The sequence below is a fragment of the Mustela erminea genome, chromosome 5 (assembly GCF_009829155.1).
Source record: "Mustela erminea isolate mMusErm1 chromosome 5, mMusErm1.Pri, whole genome shotgun sequence".
Lineage (NCBI taxonomy): Eukaryota > Metazoa > Chordata > Mammalia > Carnivora > Mustelidae > Mustela > Mustela erminea.
The window spans coordinates 133,801,503-133,822,985 of record NC_045618.1 but is presented as its reverse complement, the minus strand read 5'-3'; the positions used below and the strand labels follow the sequence as shown (position 1 = coordinate 133,822,985).

The window sequence follows — 21,483 nt, the reverse complement described above, 5'->3', positions numbered from 1 at the left end:
AATATAATTTAAGTGCTTTTTATAGGTTAATTAATATTTAGAGACAAAGAAACAGAAGAACAATACCATATTAAAGTGGTCCTGGACATATTGTACTTAGTTTTTTCAGTTACTGACTACTCTGCAGTCATCTCACTTTAATATGAATAAAAGTTAATTTTATTTTTAGATTTTAACATAAACATCAAGGTCAGATTTACATTAGATTCAGTGGGGCAGCAGGATAACCTACACTGTAGTTTATTTCTGGGGCAGTTATTTAACTTAATCTTAGGAAAATCTTTTCTTTAGAGCTGAGATTAAAATTTAAGATATATATTTGTGTAGATTTAAGTTGAGAGGGGGAGATTTTAAAAAGTAGGTCAGTGGTTACCAGACTTACCAAATTTTAGATGCATGGAAGAACTGTAAATTCCCATAAAGCTAATCTATTCATTGACCCCCACCATTATGATAGAGATCATATGGTGACTAATGCAAGATGAAACTCTCAGCTTGGAAAGTAACAAGGAATAGGATGTAAGTATGAGCTTCTGTTTTTTATTATATTTATGGATGCCCCCTCAGAAAAATATGCAAAGGGGTAACTGGCTTGGAAATGGGTATTTGTGCATAGTAAATCCCACTCACGAGTTTTGCCTATTGAAAGCTTCTCTCAATGACAGTGCATCTGTGAATGTTCGCTGGTGTTGAAGGTGATGCTTATGAACGGTAAAATGCAAACACGGCATGTAATGTATTTTGTTGTTAGAGATAATAAGATGTTACTGGTTTTTACTCTAAAGACTGAGTGATCTTTAACTCAGTGAAATGTTAAGTGTTCATCTTTTCTTTATTTAACCTTAAACTTTTTCTTACTGCTTTCAAAATCCCATGTTGACAGTGTCATTGAATCAGTGCTGCTGAACACTTATTATCCCGATGCCCAGCCCTAGCTCACATACACAGTGCTTTTTCAGGAATTAAGTATGTCTAAAAGCACAAATAAAATTTTCCCAAATTAATTTTGAGTTTAAAAGGTAGTCCGTGGGAAGTCATTTTCGAGGAATACTTTTGGTTAGGTTCCAGTACTCAAATTCAGGGTCTGAGTAAGCTTGAAAATGGTATACAGTTGTGTGTGTGGTTTACCCCCTTGTTGTTATTTGTTAAACCCTGTCATGTCATTGGTACAGTATATGAGAAAATTGTGTTTTTAAGAATATAATTCAAAAGATGATTGCTTCAGAGTTTGAGAAGCTGCCAGGCATTTGACTGCCTTAGACTTACTTCACTATGGGGGCGGGGGGGACGTTTTTTCCAAAATGTACTTTAAAAAAAAGATGAAAATGAAAAACAGTTCTTCTTGTTGGGTGGTATGGTTAAAGGGAACATTTGAAACTCCAGTAACAAAAAATGAGCTCAGTGAACCTTTGCATGTTTTGGTATGAGTTTATTAAATAACCACGGACTGTCAGGGTATCAGCGTGGCAGGGGGCGTCCATTTACAGCACGGACGAGTCTGAAGAGAGAATAAGGTAAGATTTATGATTTTTATTTCTCTCCTTTCCTCTTCATGATTTCATTACTTCCTTACATCTTTTTAGACTCACTTTATTTTCTCTTTCTTTAGTCTTTGTTTTAAAATATATATACGTACGTATGTGTGCATCTACTTAACCGCATACATAGTCTTTTTTAGAAATGCATTCAGTGTGGTCCAGATTCACTCACTTGTTCATTTACTTAGAACAAAACTTTAGAAATGAGTTCTGAAACAAATTATTATTTACATAAGTGGAAGTATACACTACTAAGAAATAAGTAATACAGTGAATAAGCAAAAGTAAAAATTAAATTCTATAAAGCCAATTATTATTGGAACAGCTAAAATAAATCTGTAAGTATTATCTCAGAAATAAATATTTCTTTATAAGTGTATGACACTGAGGTAAGTTTTACGTAGTTAGCCTCATTTTATAATACAAATTTTTATAGTTCTTTAGAACTGTTTCAGAAATTAGAATTCACCCCTTGAAATAGCTTTCAGTTTCTGTCCTCTTTCTGTCATTTCTTTTCTCTTCTCTTTGTAACTTCAGTGTATTCAGTATTGGCTTTGCCTACATTCTCCTTTGATATAGACTGGCACAGCAGCTGAATATATTGATTTCTCATGCATTAGTTTTTCTCTCATAATCCTCTATCAGTTCTCTGAGCCATGAACAAGAGAAAAAGTATAACAGGTAAGATTACTTTTTAAAGTTGTTTTAAATGCTTTACATGACTGAGAAAAGACAAAAGAATGCACATTTTATTGTTGCAGTTTAAATTTCATTTCGGTGACACTAAACATGGAACCAAAGGGATAAATGTATTTTGTTTTTGTTTTGTTTTTCCTGTTTGGGTTTTTTGTTTTGTTTTGTTTTGTTTGTTTTTGTTTTTGTTTTTTTTTTCCTGAGTTTGTGTAGAAACCGTGTGGTACACTGGTAATCTTGTCAGGGTACAAACTTGGTCTGACTTTGTTATTTGGTTTATTTGTGAACCATGTACTTGCTCTTCCTCCCAGAAACATAGCTTGTAGGCAAGGTTAATCCAGTGTTGGCGATCCATGTCCTAGCACAGCATCTGTAAGTTCATATGCAATCGTTCCTTCCAAGGATGGATTTATCACTGTTGATATATTTTATTGTCTTATAGGCATAATGGGCATAAATGTGTTGCTTTTAAAATTAAATGAAATGAGAATATTACAGTTATGTACATTTTTGCTTGAAGTGAGTGATTTTCAGACTTTTTGTATTTGGTGGGCTATCCATCTTGTAATGGTGGGAGTAAATGTTTCCATTTAGATAATAGGGCAAATATTGGCTGAATTCAGCTTATTTTTTGGAGGGTGGGCAAACCAGTGGGTAGAAGATTATTTAGTTGTATTACAGCAACCTGACTCTTCCTCCCCCACCTCCCCTTGGAAATCTTCAAGTAGTAACCTGTAGGTAATGGGAAGTCTGGGGTTATATTTAGTATCAATAGTAAATCAGTAGTCACACTGATTTACAGAAAATTTCATAATGAGGGGAATTACATTTTAGCTAAGGGATTATATTTCTAGAAATTATTACAAATCATCACATTCCTCATGGTCATTTAGTTAGTAGATAATCATTGAGTGGCCAACCACACTTGACACAATCTCCCAGCATCCAAGATCGGAGATTCCTGGTCTGTGTAGAGTATATGGGTTTGCACGCAATCTATTTAGTGTTGTGATTGCTTCGGCTTAATTTGTCCAGTAAAACCACAAGTACTTAATATTAAAGTGCCAGTGGTTTGGTTGTTTTTGTTCCTTATGTTGGGCATTGCGCCGGGAAATATCTGAATACTGGAGCTACAGAGTTAACTCTAAAAGTACTTTTATTGGTTTCTAGAAACTGGAAGAAGAGAAAGGCAAAAAGGAGAAAGAAAGACAGGAAATTGAGAAAGAACGGAGAGAAAGAGAGAGGGAGCGTGAAAGGGAACGAGAAAGGCGAGAACGGGAACGAGAAAGGGAAAGAGAACGTGAACGAGAAAAAGAGAAGGAACGGGAGCGGGAACGAGAACGAGATAGGGATCGTGACCGGACAAAAGAGAGAGACCGGGACCGGGACCGTGAGAGAGACCGAGACCGCGATCGGGAAAGGAGCTCGGATCGGAACAAGGATCGGAGTCGATCAAGGTAAGGCTTGGTGGAAGTTACCGTTCACTGATGCTTTAGTAGAACTGTGGGTGGGCAGTCTCTACACTGTTTCTATTCGCCAGGGGAGGACTTCCTCAGCCCAGTCGAGTAATAGTGTTCAACTTCAGGGTTAATTTCTAGCTGAAGCTAGTTTATACACAGACCCAGAGCACAGCCACTGTCCACCCAGTGTTCTGGACAGACATGAGTCCCTCTTTTCTCCCTGGGTTGTTGGGGCATCTTTTCTGTTTACCATTTCATTGAGGTCCTGCGTCCTGGAAGATCATCACTAGCACCCCTGCGTTGAGCCAGTTGTCTTTCCTTGGTCCTATAGCCCATATGGCCACAACTCACCTCGCTCTCAGTTTAGGACTCCTTGTAATTTTACATTGCTTTTAAGTTTTTTTCTTTCTTATATTGACTTTGTTGGATGAATCACCTCAAATTCCTCAGGAAGGAGTAAAGCAAAAATGAACAAAGGAAGAAAGTGGGGAAAGAAGAAAAGCTCACCTTTTTCTCCCAGGCTGATTTTCAGATAATACGTTTCTGTGTTGCAGATTTTCACCTGTTTGTAGCTGAAAGGAGGTCCACTTTTAGGCAGTCCCATCAGTTGCTGGAACTAGCAATCCGGTGTCCTTAATCTTTATTGGGCTTTAAAATCCTTCCCTTTCTTCCTCTTCTGGAATAGCTATTGCCCTCTTGAGTAACCATTATCAAGAATTTGACATATATACAATCAGTGTATATGTACTTTTACCATGGATGTGAATCCATAAATACTGTATTGTATTTAATTAGATCCATGGCATCATACTATATATATTCTGCAGTTTGGTTTTACCACTCTCAAATATTTGAAAACTTTTCGTTGCCAGTAGTAGATGTCTAATTTATCCATGCAATATGCCAAAGTGCTCTTTCTCCACACCTTTGCCAACACCTTTATCCCTTGATCACTAATGAAGAAGGCTGTCTTTTAACATGTTTGTCAGCCCTTTGTATTTCTTATGTCCAGCTGTGTTTGTTTTCTGAGATACTGATAAGCATTAACATTGAATTTAAAATGCAATTCAGAATTTGAGATTAGAGTTACACTGTATCATCCTGATAAATACAGAGAAGTTTACAGTTCTGCAGAAATCAGGTGCTAAATTCTGGCCTATGAGTTTCTGTATTATTTTGTAATATATGTTGCCTTCCTTTCCCTTGGTTTATAAAGGAAAACTGAAAGACTGACAGATTTTTAAAATCTTTGGTTTATATAGAGAAAAGAGCAGAGATCGTGAAAGGGAACGGGAGCGAGAAAGAGAGAGAGAGAGAGAACGGGAGCGAGAGAGAGAACGAGAGCGAGAGAGAGAACGAGAAAGAGAACGGGAGCGAGAGAGAGAGAAAGACAAGAAGCGTGACCGAGAAGAGGATGAGGAAGATGCTTATGAACGAAGAAAACTTGAAAGAAAACTCCGAGAGAAAGAAGCTGCTTACCAAGAGGTAAATTGAGGAAATGCTTTTATTCTTTATTATTATTTTTAAAGATTTTATTTCTTTGAGAGAGTAAGAGAGAGAGCATCAGAGAGGGGAGGGTCAGAGAAGCAGAATTCTTGCTGGGTACGGGACCCGATGTGGGATTTGATCCTGGGACTCCGGGATCATCACCTGAGCTGGAGGCAATCACCTAACCAACTGAGCTATCCAGGCACCCCTATTTTTTTTTTTTTTTTTTTTAAGATTTTATTTATTTGAGAAAGCATGCAGCCATATGCGCAGAGGGAGAGGGTGAGGGAGAGAATTTCCAGCAGACTCCCACTGGTCATGGAGCACAATACACAGGCTGGATCTCACAACTCTGAGATCATGACTTGAGCCAAAACCAGGAGCTGTGCACTTAACTAAGCTGGGCAAGTGAGCTACCCAGATGCCCTAGGAAATGCTTTTATTAAAACTTGCTACTCAGTAGGTTAGTCAAAAATTTCGGAGCCCTTTGCATACATTTGTTTTATTAAATTTGACAATTTCTTTTTTAGCGCCTTAAGAATTGGGAAATCAGAGAACGGAAGAAAACTCGGGAATATGAGAAAGAGGCTGAAAGAGAAGAAGAAAGAAGAAGAGAAATGGTAATAGTCTAGATTATGAATCAGTGAATTTTTTTTTTAAGATAAAAATCAGGTCAAATTCTTGACCATTAACTAGGTTAGAGGTGTCATTAAAATGTGTAAGTTCTCAAGACAATTTAATTTGTTGGCAGAGGGACAAAGGCAGGGGTAGAGAGAGAAATCCCAGGCAGGCTCCACACCCAGTGAGGCTGCATTTCATGATCCGGAGATTGCCACTCGAGTTGAAATCAAGCGTTTGGACGCCTGGCTGGCTAAGCCACCCAGGCAGCCTTACATAATTTAATTTTTATATATTTCAAGTAATCTTCAGACAATTCCAGTACACCAGACTCTCTTTTTTTACGCTTAATTTTCACATTTTTGCTGGCTATAAACAAAATTATCTCTTGGCGTACCATTGAAGTTAAATTAGGTCTGCCCTAGAGTCATATATAAAATGAGAATTTATAAAACGTTCTTTGATTAAGAGTCTGTAGCATTTTGAATTTGAGGAAGCATGAATAGATTCTGTTCTGTACTAGTGTGGCACATGGGGATGATGGGAATAGTGTCATGAGAAGACCTCTTGTTTTTCATGTTTTTATTTAAATCCACATAACATACCATGTAAAGAACTGTTCTCGTAAATCACAGTTCTTGTCTTGTATATAACATTTATGAATTATAGTTTTTCCTTATGCTACCTGTTAGCTACATGACGGTCATAAAAGTGAAACTTGTATTGTGCGTTTACATTGTTTGATAAACTGTAATAATAGTGAAACGTTGGCACAGGTTGTTACTAACAAGAATGACAGAAAGATTTTAGCATAGTGTTTGCTTGAGTAGTATGTTCCACGTGTTCTCTCTTTGCCAGAATTTCATGAAAGTTTCTTTATCTCCAGTTTGGAGGTTATTCTTCCTAAAAATTCACTGACGTTGGAAATCTTCATATAGCTTTTGAACATAAGACGTAGTGGGAGTTTTTTAAGTAGCCAAAAGAGGGTGCATGCAGCAGCTGGATAGATAGTATGGGTTTTCTGTATAGTAGATCTATAATGCCACAGAATTATTGACAGTAATTTCAACTCCCCTGAATTGTAGCTCCCATTTTCTTCTTCTTTTTAAAGATTTTATTCCTTTATTTGAGAGAGAGAATGAGAGGAGAGAGGTCAATGGGAGAAGGAGACTTCCAGCTGAGCAGGGAGCCCGATGTGGGACTCAGTCCTGGAACTCCAGGATCCTGACCCCAGCCGAAGACCACTGAGCCACCCAGGCGCCCCCATTGTAGAATTTCTTTTTTATCCCTAGGTTAGAAAATAGGAAGAGAATAAGAGTTGTTTGCCGTGAACAGCATAGTGGGATAGATTTGAAGTGATGCTGCTTTTTACATGCAAATCTGAATTTTCCTATTACTTTGTGTTTGAGAACTTTAAAATACATTACCGAAGAAGTTAAACTTGCATATTTTATAAAACTACTCAAGTAACAGAAGTAAATGATGTAAAAAGTAAAGGTTTCTACTCCTCAAGACTGGTAATTTATGTTTATATTTTAGTATGTATCTCATGGACCTTCCATTGTTTTATTTAAATATTTGTAAGTCTTGTCATTCCTACTTAACAAATCTGCGCTCGTTAATTTGACGCATTTTGAGTGTAAGTTATATCCTAGCCTTGGTGCTTGTGCTAGGTACCGGGTATACAGGAGTAACTAAATGCTGCTAACTTTGAAATAAATGGGTGGTATTGTCAGAGAGGTAGGTAGTTACTATGTATGAGTGTTTTAAGATATGAAAAGGTCTGTTCACAGTATTTTGGGAGTGCAGAGAAAGCTCGGGGGATGGGAATTGGTGATGGATAGATGGTTAGATTAGGGGAGTCTCTACAAAGAGGTAATATTTGAACTTTGCAATATATTAAAATCTTACTGTAGTCTAAATTTTTACTATATTCAGAAACTTACCTCCTTTTATATATAGGTATAATAGCTAGAATAGTTGGTAGAATAGATAAGGATATAGAGTATAATATTTTTATGTATTGCGTATTTGTATGTAATTGTTAGCTATAAGTGGTATTAAATATAAGAGTTATTTGAAATTCCAAAAATAAGAGAGAGTCCTATACTTTCATGTTTTGTGTACTCAGAGTTAGAATGATGCATGATTGTGACTTGACTTTTCAGTCCTGCGTTTTGTAAAAACTTTCTCTAGCATTATCTATCAACCAATGTAAAATATTTTTGTTGAGTTAATAATAGATTCAATAAAATAACTTTCAGTTTTGTTTCTTGGTATGCTCTGTTTTCATTACTGTACTTTGAAGATTATATCCAGAGAGGAAATATTATATGCATTTTTTTGTTTTGTTTTGTTTTGTTTTTTGCAGAGATAAGTTCTAAATCTGGCTTGTTATTTATGACTAAAAGATAAAATATCTCTAATGCTATTTAATATGCAATGCACATGAGAATTATAAAATTCCAGTAGTATGGGTAAGAAACATCTATCTCCAAGAAGGAGAGGATAGTCTATATGATTTTCATGTTAATTTTGCACACTTTGTCTTTTATTTCCTGAAAGGCAAAAGAAGCTAAAAGACTGAAAGAATTCTTAGAAGATTATGATGACGATCGAGATGATCCCAAATATTACAGGTAAAGAACCCTTGCTTTATTTAAATATTTGTAAGTCTTGTCATTCCTACTTAACAAATCTGAGCTCATACTTTGAGTGTTTTATTAGGTGTATTTTCTCTACCAGAGGGTGCAAGTTTGGAGTAAGGAAGAAAATCTTAATATTCTACCTTGTAATTACCTCCATATTTGATATGTTGTTTGGGGAGTGTGGGGGAGAACTGTTGGAAAGGGATCAACAATTCTATCTTTGGTGGGGTGGTGGTCCATATAATAATATTAAAACAAATTAATTTTTTTCATGTATTTTATAGAGGTCCAATTTTTGTAGCAAGTTATAACTAATGTTGGTAACTATTCAAGGTGGCCTAAAATTTTTTGCATTCAAGAATGTTGCAAAGATGGGGGCGCCTGGGTGGCTCAGTGGGTTAAAGCCTCTGCTTTCGGCTCAGGTCATGATCCCAGGGTCCTGGGATCGAGCCCCACATCGGGCTCTCTGCTCAGCAGGGAGCCTGCTTCCTCCTCTCTTTCTGTCTGCCTCTCTGCCTAGTTGTGATCTCTGTCTGTCAAATAAATCTTTAAAAAAAAAAAAAAAGAATGTTGCAAAGCAAACCCATTGCCATCTCATCTCCTGCCCTACTGATATATTATTGTAAAGTGAGAGTTGTGAAGCCTGCCTTCCCTCATGTCTTTGTTCCCATGGCATTTCTAAGCTACTCTTATTCTAGCACCTTGGCAGTCTGGTAAAATTGTTGGCTCTGTTCTGCTTCCTCCATTCCAAACTATAATTTTTGGAAGGATATGGACAATATTTTGATTTCTCTTTTTAACCTTATGTATCTGACATGAGCCAGGGCATGTAGTGAAGGAATTTAGTATATAATTTTAATACACTGTACTCCCACATAATCAAAACATCGGAATTAGCCACTTCGAAAGCATACCAACGCTTTGGGTTTGTAGAAAATGAAAAAAAAAGTAAAATTACTGAATCATAAAATCAGTAGTAGTATATAATTTCAGCATTCTGAGATGTACTGCTGACTAGAGAGCAGCTCTGCTTTCTGTTGATTATACAGTACTTCTTCCAAGGATTTTTTCCATAAGGGAAAGAATTGCTTTGAATTGAAGATAGAGAACTGTTCTTAGTGGTATTATTACTTCTTGTAGTAGTTTTTCACGACTTGACATCCAAGAAAACACAGTGTGTGTGTTGGGCTTTCCCTGTGGAATGAGAGCTTGCTTTCTTCAGAAAATGGTTTTCTCCTTGTGTTAGATACTTACAGAATGACTTGAGGCATGGTGGTAAATGACAAGACCTTGCTTCCTTATTAAACGTGTGTGTAGAGAGCACACTGTCTTGGGTGTTCTCAGATACAGAACAGTAAGACATTTTTCATTCCCTCAATGTGCAGCTTTCAGTTTTGAAAGAAGCTACTTTTGGAGATACTAGCTGTTGTAATAGTTGCCTTGAGTATCAAAGCCTGTTGCGATTTACTTTTTCAGAGGAAGCGCTCTTCAGAAAAGGTTGCGTGATAGGGAAAAGGAAATGGAAGCAGATGAACGGGATAGGAAGAGAGAGAAGGAAGAGCTAGAGGAAATCAGGCAGCGCCTTCTGGCTGAAGGGCATCCGGATCCAGATGCAGAGCTCCAGAGGGTGAGTTACCCCAAGTCCACAACAGTGCTCTCATAAGGGAAATGCAGTTTATGCTCCATGGATCTTGCGGTTTTGGGGGAGGATATTAGTGGTTTTTCTTTATTTTATTATACAGATCGTCAGTGTTATTTGATTTACAGCTTTAATTATTCTAAACATCCTTCTGTGTCTTAATCCTTTATTTCTGGGAATACTACCTATGTTAAATGAATGTCATCTAATAAAACTTACCTAGAAACCTGTTCTTCCTATAAGGTGTTCTGACATTTCAGGACTTTAGGGGCCACCTTAAATTTTTTTTATTTCCTAAATAAAGGTGTTTTCATGAGCAACATGCCATTTTAAAAAAGGAAAGGACTTTGGCATAGGACATAGCATACTCCATTCTTTTTTTAAGAGTCTGTCAAAAAAGAGTAGTGTGTCATTTGAGAAAAGTTTTTAGTTCTTAAAATATCGTGAATCTAATAATATTGTAAGTTCTTATATATCAACTTGAAAAAATCTTTTATATCCTATTTGTCAACAGAAGCCATGTTTTCTTATATGCCCCTTTTATTTTTCAAAATGAAGTTGTGTTCTTTTTCCTTCTGATAAAGTACTTACATGAGAAAATAGAAGAGTCAGACAATATGTAGCACAATAGTGAAGAAATTAAAAACGATCTGTTTTCTTATCAGCTGGTACAATCATTAGAGATTTGTGATTTTTAAAATCTCATCACACAGGCATATGTAGACCCTCACATGAATTTTGTAAGTGGGATTATAATTTACACGCTCTTTTCTGATGTGCTTTTACTTGGGTGTAATCTTTCACTCAGAATATGGCCAGTTTATAGCTTTATGTCTTTTTTCATTCCTTGACTATCATGGTATATGGTTGGTCTTTTAAATCCTTACCATTGTAACATTTAGGTTGGGTGTGTTTTTGTTTTAATTCTCTACTAGTTGGTTTGAAGGCCTCGCAGATTGTACTGCTTTGTGAGTTGGTAGATGGGGTTAAGTCATGTCATGCACCAATTTTTAATTGGTACATAGTTCTGGATTTTTTTTTTTAACATTTTATTTCTTTGAGAGAGCGAGCATGAGCAGGATGGAGGGGCAGAGGCAGAGGGAGAGGGAGAAGCAGACTCCCTACTGAGAATGGACTCAGTCCCAAGGATCCTGAGGTCAGGACCTGAGCCTAAGTCAGACGTGTAACCGACTGAGCCAGCCAGGCATCCCTGGGGTCTTTTTGTTCCATTCTTTGTTTCATGCTCACAAAAATTATTGATGAATTTACTCAAGTTTTTATAATGCTCTTTTTGGTCATTTTGTTGTTGTTTTTTAATCTTTTCATGATTTCAGGGAGAGTGTTCATTTTGGTATAGGCTTTTGACTCCGAAAATTGTTTCCCTTCTAGTTCTTTCTTCCTGTTCATGAATACAAAAGTGACTACCATCCTTAGGCGAGACCTAGAAAGACCAGATAATTTCATTTTAAAGATTTTATTTTTAAGTAATTGCTGCACTCACATTGGGCTGAAATTCACAGCCCTGAGATTGAGGGTTGCATGCTCGCCTGGCTGAGCGAGCCAGCTACTACAGAACAAATTATTGTTGATGACCAAGCTGAGGATTTGAGTTGCCTCTTTCGTGGTTGTCTATCTGTTCTAAAATAAAATTTCGGGGGGCTCCTGGGTGGCTCAGTCAGTTAATCATCTGCCTTCAGCTGAGGCCATGATTACGGAGTTCTGGGATTGAGCCCTGCAGCTGCATGGGGAGCCTGCTTCTCCCTTTCTCTCTGCCCTTACCCCCACTCCCCTACCGCTCACACTCCCTTTCTCCTTCCTTCTCTCTCAAATAAATACAATCTTTAAAGATAAATTGAAACTTTGGGATAAAATTTCAATAAAAATATAAAAACATACCTTTTCCTTTTAAATTAGCTACTGTTATTATGTATTTGCCTTTGTTATAGCTGAAGAGCTTAATGCATTTTATATTTAAATGTTAAAAGTATAAGAAAACATTTTGCAGAGTACCTAAGATACTGTATAGGCCTGCTCAGCTTTCTGATGATAGAAGCAAGGAGTATTTCATTATTCCTAATGAAAAGTAAAGGTTTTATGAAAGATAATGGAAAACAGAAAGCTGGTTGAGTGGAGTATGGTTGTGGTCTGTTAGTCATGTTATTTTTCTATTTTAGATGGAACAAGAGGCTGAAAGGCGCAGACAGCCACAAATAAAGCAAGAACCTGAATCAGAGGAAGAAGAAGAAGAAAAGCAAGAAAAAGAAGAAAAACGAGAGGAGCCCATAGAAGAGGAAGAAGAGCCGGAGCAAAAGCCCTGTCTCAAGCCAACTCTGAGGCCCATCAGTTCTGCCCCATCCGTTTCCTCTGCCAGTGGCAATGCAACCCCCAACACTCCTGGGGATGAGTCTCCATGTGGTATTATTATTCCTCACGAAAATTCACCAGATCAACAACAGCCTGAGGAACATAGGCCAAAAATAGGACTAAGTCTTAAACTGGGTACGTTAGCATTTTTCTTCCTTCTTTCTTTTATTTTAATCCCCTACATATACTTAAATTTTGCCTTAAGGAAAAAAATAAATATGTGCTGCTTGGTAGGTAGATAGAAAAATACTCAAAAATGCCTTTCTAGCTCATGATTGTTTTCGTAGTTCTACTAGTGCTCCTATATCTGCAGCTGCCTCAAGTTCTGAGAAGAAGTGAAAAGTTAAATTTTCTAGCACTTGTGAGTAGTGAGTCATTTTTTACAGTTGGGATCTTTCTCTGAGATTTGTGAAAGTATATTATGCACTGTTCTTGAGGGATGGTGGGTTGTAAAACGTAATTAACATTTGAAAATTAAGTCATCATGCTAATATGGTATTTTTACTATAGGTGCTTCCAATAGTCCTGGTCAGCCTAATTCTGTGAAGAGAAAGAAACTCCCCGTAGATAGTGTCTTTAACAAATTTGAGGACGAAGACAGTGATGATGTACCCCGAAAAAGGAAACTGGTTCCCTTGGATTATGGTGAAGATGATAAAAATGCTGCCAAAGGCACTGTAAACACTGAAGAAAAGCGTAAACACATTAAGAGTCTCATTGAGAAAATTCCTACAGCCAAACCTGAGCTCTTTGCTTATCCCCTGGATTGGTCTATTGTGGATTCTGTGAGTAGCAAATTGTATTTCATCATTTTTATTGGAAGTGGTTTTGAACATAGCATATAAAGTCTGCTGATTCTGTTAGTAGAGATGCTAATGTGGCTGGGGTCTTAGCCTGCCAGGGAATTTAAATAGATGATTGAGGAAATTCTTGGTGGTACTTTGAAGTCTTCATCAGTTAGAAGCAAGTGATTGTATCTTGATACATACCTGTGTTAGTTCAACTCGTGAATGAGAACATGGTGTATTTTAGTTTTAAGAAAAATCATGAGGCTATAGACGTAGTAGTAAATATAATAAAAATTCCTTAATTTAATAACCATGCATTATTTTGCAGATATTGATGGAACGACGGATTAGACCATGGATTAATAAGAAAATTATAGAATACATAGGTGAAGAAGAAGCTACATTAGTTGATTTTGTTTGTTCTAAGGTTAGTCTTGATCTCCCTTCATTTCCAACATTTGTTTTATATTTTTAAAATATTAGACACTCTCTAAAATAAAAGATCTTGCAAAGCCAAGTCTATGATAGTTTACTCTCACTTTTTAAGAGATTTCATGGCTACTTAACTCCTCCACTTTAAGACCCCTACGCCACATGCTTTCATTTCAGAGGGTCAAGGAGGACAGATTTGCTCCCTGTTGCCAATTTTGCTCTCTCCCTGCCTCAGAGAATGCATTGCCACCCCATGTCTTAATGGTTAGAATGCTGCTGAAATACAGTTGAAGGGTCTTTTGTGGAGACAGCTGATAGCCTGTCCCATGAATTTCTCAGTCATCTATCCTTTGGAAGAGGAGCAGAATAGTTTGCTTCACAGCATAATAACAGTCATTTTTATTGGTTAATTTGCTGTGACCCAGACTCTCTTCTTGGGAGGTACTGTGTTAAGCATTTTATAGAATCTTATGTCCTTTAAACCTCCCAACAACCATAGCAAGTGTAAATTACTATTATTATCCCCATTTACACATGTAGTAATTGTGGCCTAGGGGGAGGTTAGGTCTTGACCATAGTCCTATAATAAGAGCTGAGTCTGTGCTCTTAATCACTGAGGTATACCACATCCTTCCATTGTCTTCTGAAGGCAAAGTCTTATCTTTCAGATAAGACTTAGAGACAGAATAGTAGAAGCACTGTATATCTGTAAAGGAATAACGAATTGCATTTTAAGGAAATGCTTATTTTTCCACCACTACTGCTCTTTTAATATTAGGAATAGCAAATCTGGTCTGCCCTTTCTACTTGTAATCATTGTAGCATTGAAATTTGTAACTCTGTATTTGAATTAGAGCACATAGTATAGTGATTAAGATCCCAGGTTGTCTAAACTTCCATTGAAGAGAGTAGGATTCTGAAGATTAAGAAATTTACAGAAGGTTTTTTCAGCCACAAGAAGTTCCCATATTAGTATGAGGGTACATTAAACTTTCTTGGCTGTATTGCTAATTTTTTTTTTAATTTTGAAAATGACAGTTAACTTGTTTCTTTTAGGTTATGGCTCATAGTTCACCTCAGAGCATTTTAGATGATGTTGCCATGGTAAGTCAGAAATTTACTGTTACTAATATTCTAATATCTGTAAACAAACTAATCTGTATTTGGTTAATTTTTTACCCATGTTGGTTCCAGAATCTTTTCTTTTTAGAAGCCCCAATTAAGATATGAATCTGCACTAAAAGAGTTTAAAACCACTTACATTAGGATGTCCTTAGACTACATTAACACTCTCATTCTGCCTTTCGTGTTTGTATGTATAAATACAAATCCTGGATCTATTCATACATTTAGAAAACATTAATTAAGTGCTTACTGGGTTGAACAATGTGTTAGAAGCATGAAAAGGTGGAACATCTGCTCTTAAAGAAGTAGGAGGGAGGCAGATACACTAATACTGGTATTGTAATATACTTGCAGTCATATGTAAATGTAAAAAAATGTAGAAGGCAGAGGAGATGGAGTATCTGATGGTAGGGAGGGCAGTTAGGAAAAGCATCACAGGAATTACCTTCTAAACTGAGACTTGAAGAGACTTGTGTAACTTTTGTCACTTGGACAGGTATCCATTGAGTAAACATCAAATCCCCACTTGCATTTAATTTGGATATTAGAGTTGTGTCAGTGGTTGCATTTATCTAATGTGACTTTGTGAGGAAAGGAAGAAGGAAGAGAATTGACTGTAGAGGTGAGAGTGGTTGAATGTACCGTGAGCTCCAAGTTAGGAAAAGAAGGCAGTAAGGTCGGCATAGAGCCAGCGGTTACACGAATCGGGGTGGTGGTTCCAGTGATGCTGTGGGAGGTGTGTTGGAAAGAATGGATATAGTGAGAGAGTAGAATGTTTAAGAACAAGTGGTGGATTCGTCCCGACGAAGGTGGGATGCATCTTTGGCCATGGGAGAAAGTTTCTGGGATAGAGCTGATGTCAATAAGACTATAATAAACTTTCTGCCTGGGTCATGCACATAGAAATGGAAACTTCTGTGTGTTGGGACAGGGATTGAAGAGAAATACGGGAACCAACAGCCAAAGTGCTCATCTGTTGTGGGTGAAAGACTAGGTATTTGCTAGATAGCTGCTGTTGGAGTGGAAAGGGGGTGTCGTGAGATCTCATGAATCTTGATGAAGATACGGTTCACAGAAATAGGAAGGATCCAGCAGTTTCCCCTCTCCTGTGAGATGAAGGCTTTGAAAGTATGGAACTTCCTGAGTAGGCTGCAGTGTCTCAGGGTCTTTCAGGGACACAGCAAGTTTCCAGGTAAATAGATGAAAAAAATGATTAAAGAAGTTGAGGGTGGTTAGTGGAAAGAGTAATGGAGAGGGGCGCCTGGGTGGCTCAGTGGGATAAAGCTGCTACTTTCGGCTCAGGTCACGATCCCAGGGTGCTGGGATGGAGCCCTGCGTCAGGTTCTCCGCTCAGCGGGGAACCTGCTCTCCCCCCACCCCCCACCACGCTGGCCTCTCTCTGCCTGCCTCTCTGCCTACTTGTGATCTCTGTCTGTCAAATAAGTAAAATCTTTTAAAAAAAAAAAAAGTAATGGAGGGCAGAGTGGGAAGGCAGCAGAGGGCAGATGAGTCAGAAGAAACAGCAAGCATGTCATAAGATGACAAGTGCCTGCGAGAGCTTGCATTCTCCACTGCAGACCTGTCAGGGAGGGGTGTAGTGCGGGGGCCTAACCAAGGGGAGCTCCAAGGTCAAGGCACTATATGATGTGTCCAGGCACTATATGATGTCTAAAGCCAGGTGACATTAGTTTTCTGCTGCTCAGCCGGGCTGATGCAGCTCTTTTTTTTTTAGAATTTCTGATAATTTGTGAAAAGTTTGTTGACTTCATACTGCTGAGCCTCAGATGAAAGGAGAAACATGAATAGATCCTGGTCCTTGGGGGTAGAATTTGCACTTCCCTGGCCTTCCCATCTCTTTTTAGGAAAGTATCCCTGGGTCAAGAGAGTGTTTTATAGTTGGGCTTGAGTTAAGGAATTTAAAACAAAAAAGAAAGAAGCCCTCAGTGTTCTAGTATTTGGCTTTGGCTGAGTTGCAATTTCTGTCAGTGAAGATGTCACTTGTTATTGTTAATCCATTTTGATCTGTGGAAATATTATGATATTTGGAGTATAATTAGATTCTTTACTGGTTAATTACTTACATTGTTTTAATTTTCTGGCTCGTTGTTGATCAGAGTGGGAAGAAACCAGACAGTTGGCTAGTTTTGTCAACCAGTTCTGACAAAAGCTCACCTTGTAGATATTTCTTTATTTGGATAAATTTAGTTCAAATAGTACTTTGCTCTTGTTAAAAATCTGACTTTTTCTTCTAAAAAAAGTCTGATTTTTTCAAACTGTACGTTTCCTCATTTTATTAACTGGTGATTTTTTGTGCCTAGGTCTGTATTATTTCCAAGGTTGCAGCGTAGTTCTCTCAAATTGCTGCTCAAGTCTGGCTCATAGAATTCTGAGTTAAAGTTCTTTAATTACTTGTCATTGTTTAGAAATTTGGGGAAATTTTTCAAAAAACAAAACAAAACAAAAAAATATTTCTGGCTTCTTTTAGGTACTTTCTGATCACTTAGGTACAACTCTCCAAAACACTTTGTACCTATTAACTCTTAACTCCCACAGTAGGACAGTATCATGTAGATAATGTTTGCTCAATTCTACAGGTGAGAGAACTGAGGTTCATTGTGGCTAAGTGACTTAGCCAAGGACACATATCTAATAAGAGGTAGAAGTGCCATTTGAACCCACGTAGTCTGCCCAAGATCTGGTTTGCTTAACTTTTTTTCTTTTTTTAAGATTTTATTTATTCATTTGAGAGAGAGGGAGCACAAGTTGGGGGGGTGCAGCAGAGGAAGAGGAAGAATCAGGCTCCCTGCTGAACAGCAAGCCTGATGCAGAGCTCAATCCCAGGACCCTGGGATCATGACCTGAGCCCAAGGCAGATGCTTAACCAACTGATTGAGCCACCCAGGCGCCCCCCCATTTGCTTACCTGCTAACTTAATCTGCTGCTCCAGAGACCTGGCAACACTAGGCCACATTCCATCACAGCAGCGATACCCTGGAGCTCAGTCGTAGCTGCCACCTGTAGAAAGAAACATGCTCTTCATTTTACCTCAGTGTAACTCTGGTATAGAGAGGCCCAAATCTGCATGTTGTGTGAGGGCAGGAGTAGGGGACAATACAATTCCCCTACCTCATAAATAGATAGGAAGATGATTTACCAATTTCCCAAGGGGAGAAGACCATTTATTTATTCAGTAGCCTTATGTCTTTTTTGGTGATGATAGTATTCACATACTGTTTTTTACTGTATCCCAGAAGCAATGTTAAATGCTTTACATATATTCTCACTTAATATTTAATTCAGTGTCATGTACGTAATAAGGACTTAATAAGTCACAATTTTAAGGCTGTTTTGGGGGTAGATAAGGTACTCTTAAATAATTATGCAGTTGTATAACTACTTCTGCCTAAATTAGTATGTTTTTTTATAACATGTGCTTTCTTGGGCGCCTGGGTGGCTCAGTGGGTTAAGGCCTCTGCTTTCGGCTCAGGTCATGATCCCAGGGTCTTGGGATCGAGTCCCGCATCAGGCTCTCTGCTCAGCAGGGAGCCTGCTTCTCTCTCTGTCTCTCTGCCTGCCTCTCTGCCTGCTTGTGATCTCCATCTGTCAAATAAATAAATAAAATCTTTAAAAAAATGCTTTCTTTAGGAAATAGTTTTTCTATATATGTATATATGTATTTGTAAAATTGAAAGAATGAAAGTTGTATAAAATACTTTGGTGTCAGTATTTAGTAAGCCATGGAATTTGGCTGAATGCATTCTCCCCCATCCCACAATCCTTTTTTGTAATTTTTATTTACTAAATAACATTTTTCACACTAGACCGATTCCTTTCATGTCATTTTATTGAAAGTAAATGATTGTCAATGTATAAAGCCTTTTAAAATACCAGCTACAAGATGTCGGGGTGGCGCAGTGGGTTAAGCGTGACCTTTGGCTCAGGTCCTGATCCTCCTGCATCAGTGCTCATTCAGTGGGGAGCCTGCTTCTCCCTCTGCCTGCCTCTCCCATTGCTTGGGTTCGGTCTCTGTCTCTGACAAATAAATAAAATCTTGAACAACGACAGAAAGTGATAAAATACCAGTCACTATTGGGAGATGCTGATGATTGCTTATCTTACATGTGTTAACTGTTTTTTTTGAGTTTTTTCTTTTTCTTTTCTAGGTACTTGATGAAGAAGCAGAAGTTTTTATAGTCAAAATGTGGAGATTATTGATATATGAAACAGAAGCCAAGAAAATTGGTCTTGTGAAGTAAAACTCTTTTTACATTTAGAGTTCCGTTTCAGATTTCTTCTTCTTTCCCACCCTTCAGAGGACTTTGGCTTTTTCTTTGTCTTCAAAGACATTTGTGAGATCTGTAATTTTTTTTTTTTTTTTAATGTAGAAAATGTGAATTTTTTTGTCCTCTAATTTGTTGATGCCCTGTGTACTCCCTTGGTTGTAAAGACATCTGAATCCTGCCTTGGTTTTCTTTATACTCACCAGGTACAAATTACTGGTATGTTTTATAAGCCGCAGCTACTGTACACAGCCTATCTGATATAATCTTGTTCTGCTGATTTATTTCTTGTAAATATTAAAATGACTCCCCAATTCTTTTGCAGAATTGCACTTAATGTTGAACTGTACTGTATAGGAACCTATATGAATAATTTTAATTGAATATCGATCATAACCTATTACCCTTCCCATCCCTTGATCAAAAATGGCAAGCCCTCCTTGAAGGCATGGAATTTTAAATTAGAATGCTAAGCTTAGCAGACAATCCATTCCCACTGTATCTCTGTATGAATGTGTTCGTGTGAATGTATGTATAAATGTCTTTTCCCTAGTTTTCTTTGGAGGGCTCCTTTTAACATTTCCTTATTGAAGAGTAGAATCGTAAAGGAAACGTGGTGTTGTGCCAACCCAAATGTCTGGGATAATTAGGTTATTAGTCTCCCAGAGCATGGTATTCTCTTGTGGCAAGCAATAGTGTGGTGAATGGAACGAAGCTTTCCTATTGATAGCTGGCTGCTTCAGCCTCTCTTTTTTAAGGGAATGTGAATCATAATGATTTTCCCCTTAATTTCATTGTTCAGAAATGAGGCAGATCCTTAGATTCTGGAGAGCCTTATTAGATGCATTTTTGCACTAATTGGTCCTTAGCTTTATTTTGGTGTACTCCTTTGTTTAAAAAAAAAAAAACAAAAACCAAAAAAACCCCACCCTAATCTGAAAAGCATAAATGAAAAAACTCATTTTTAAAAAACAAAAGGTAAAGTTAGGCAATACAGACCAGGAAAGTATGAAAAAATACAGTAGGAGTTCAGAATGGCAATTTGCAAAGTTTACATCTTATTTTTAAGGATAAAGTAAATCATTTAAGGCAGTTACCAGTAATTTTTTGTTTATAAAGGGTTTATATCTCATGAGTGTAAGTGATATAAATGCACGCACACAACCTTTTACCTCTGCTCATCAATGTTTAAAAATGTCTTAGAGACATACGTAGGGCTTTCTTTATTGTAGAACAGGACTTCACCAGGGAGCAAAATTACCCAAAAATGTAACAGGTTTTAAGCAGTTCTTAACATAAATTAGGTGCAGTTGTGCCCAGGTCTGAGTATTTATTTAAAAGAAAGACAAAATTGGGGACGGGGAGTGGAATTGTTAAAAAGCATAATTGAGCTTGAGTTACCAGATTTTTTTTTACATCTTTAAAAGGAATTTGAAACACTGTTCTTAACATTGGACCATGAGGTGGTTCCATTATGTAAATATATCCAATATTAAAACTGTATATATTTGATCTTGGGGACCCATTCTTTCAGAGTCTTGTTAAATAAATGGCAACATGTTGTAATTGTGCAGTGCATACTAGAAACATAACTTGAAGATGTGGGCTTAATTTTTGATGGAGTTGATATTTATGATTATTAGTAACGAAGGTCAAAACGGGCCATTTACCTTACTTCGGGTTGATCATACATTTGTGGAGAATACCCCCTTTTAGTATTCTATCATTTTTAAGTTCTGGTCTGGGAAAATTTCAGAAAGTTCATGCTCCTTGCCATCTGTAAATTCATTTACTAGCCTTTTCACAAATTGACACCCCCTCCCCGCACTGAGCTTCACAATTCAAGTTCAGGCAATTTATTACTCCCATCTAACTGTATTACTGCTTCGAAGGCATCATACTGGGTTTTTTGTTTTTGTTTTTTTAACCAACATTAGCATGAAGATTTATTCAGGTACTTGGTTTCATCTTCTCCAGCTCTTTCCTGTATGTATCTTAAGGGACCCTTATCTGGAAGTCTTGAGGGCACATAACATATAGGGCATCACACCTCCAGTGAGATTTGTGTCTAGATCCCAAACTCCTGCCTTAACATTTCTGCATCAGAACAGGAATTCTCAGAGCCCTTGGGTTAAAGACCATTTATAATAGTTTCACATCTGCTCAAGACCCGTTTTGCTACCAAGCTAAAGTTCTAAGGTTTTCAACTTTCTTGTTTTCAGATTTGCATATAATGAACTGGACATACATAAACTGGCATATTCTAACGTCTGGGATAATACACATAAGAAATTTACAATAAATGGCTTGAGCTTTCTGGGTTGTCCTTACTGTTTGCCCATAGATTAATTTCAGTTTGGAAATCTTCATCTATATTGCCCATTCCAATTGTTAAAAAACTGTATGAAAG

General features: G+C 37.4%; 1 protein-coding gene across 2 annotated transcripts in view; it reads left to right on the top strand.

Annotated features, from left to right (window-relative positions):
• Nucleotides 1-20,639, top strand: part of RBM25 (RNA binding motif protein 25) — a 55,766-nt gene extending 35,127 nt beyond the window's left edge. For both annotated transcript variants that reach the window (XM_032345035.1, XM_032345034.1), the window contains exons 10-19: nucleotides 3,402-3,688; nucleotides 4,954-5,176; nucleotides 5,710-5,799; nucleotides 8,363-8,436; nucleotides 9,922-10,072; nucleotides 12,259-12,583; nucleotides 12,959-13,233; nucleotides 13,565-13,663; nucleotides 14,725-14,772; nucleotides 18,957-20,639. In XM_032345035.1, coding sequence (XP_032200926.1) covers nucleotides 3,402-3,688; nucleotides 4,954-5,176; nucleotides 5,710-5,799; nucleotides 8,363-8,436; nucleotides 9,922-10,072; nucleotides 12,259-12,583; nucleotides 12,959-13,233; nucleotides 13,565-13,663; nucleotides 14,725-14,772; nucleotides 18,957-19,049 — 1,665 coding nt within the window. In that variant the 3' untranslated portion in view covers nucleotides 19,050-20,639. The remainder of the gene's footprint in view (nucleotides 1-3,401; nucleotides 3,689-4,953; nucleotides 5,177-5,709; nucleotides 5,800-8,362; nucleotides 8,437-9,921; nucleotides 10,073-12,258; nucleotides 12,584-12,958; nucleotides 13,234-13,564; nucleotides 13,664-14,724; nucleotides 14,773-18,956) is intronic.
• Nucleotides 20,640-21,483: the final 844 nt, after the last annotated feature.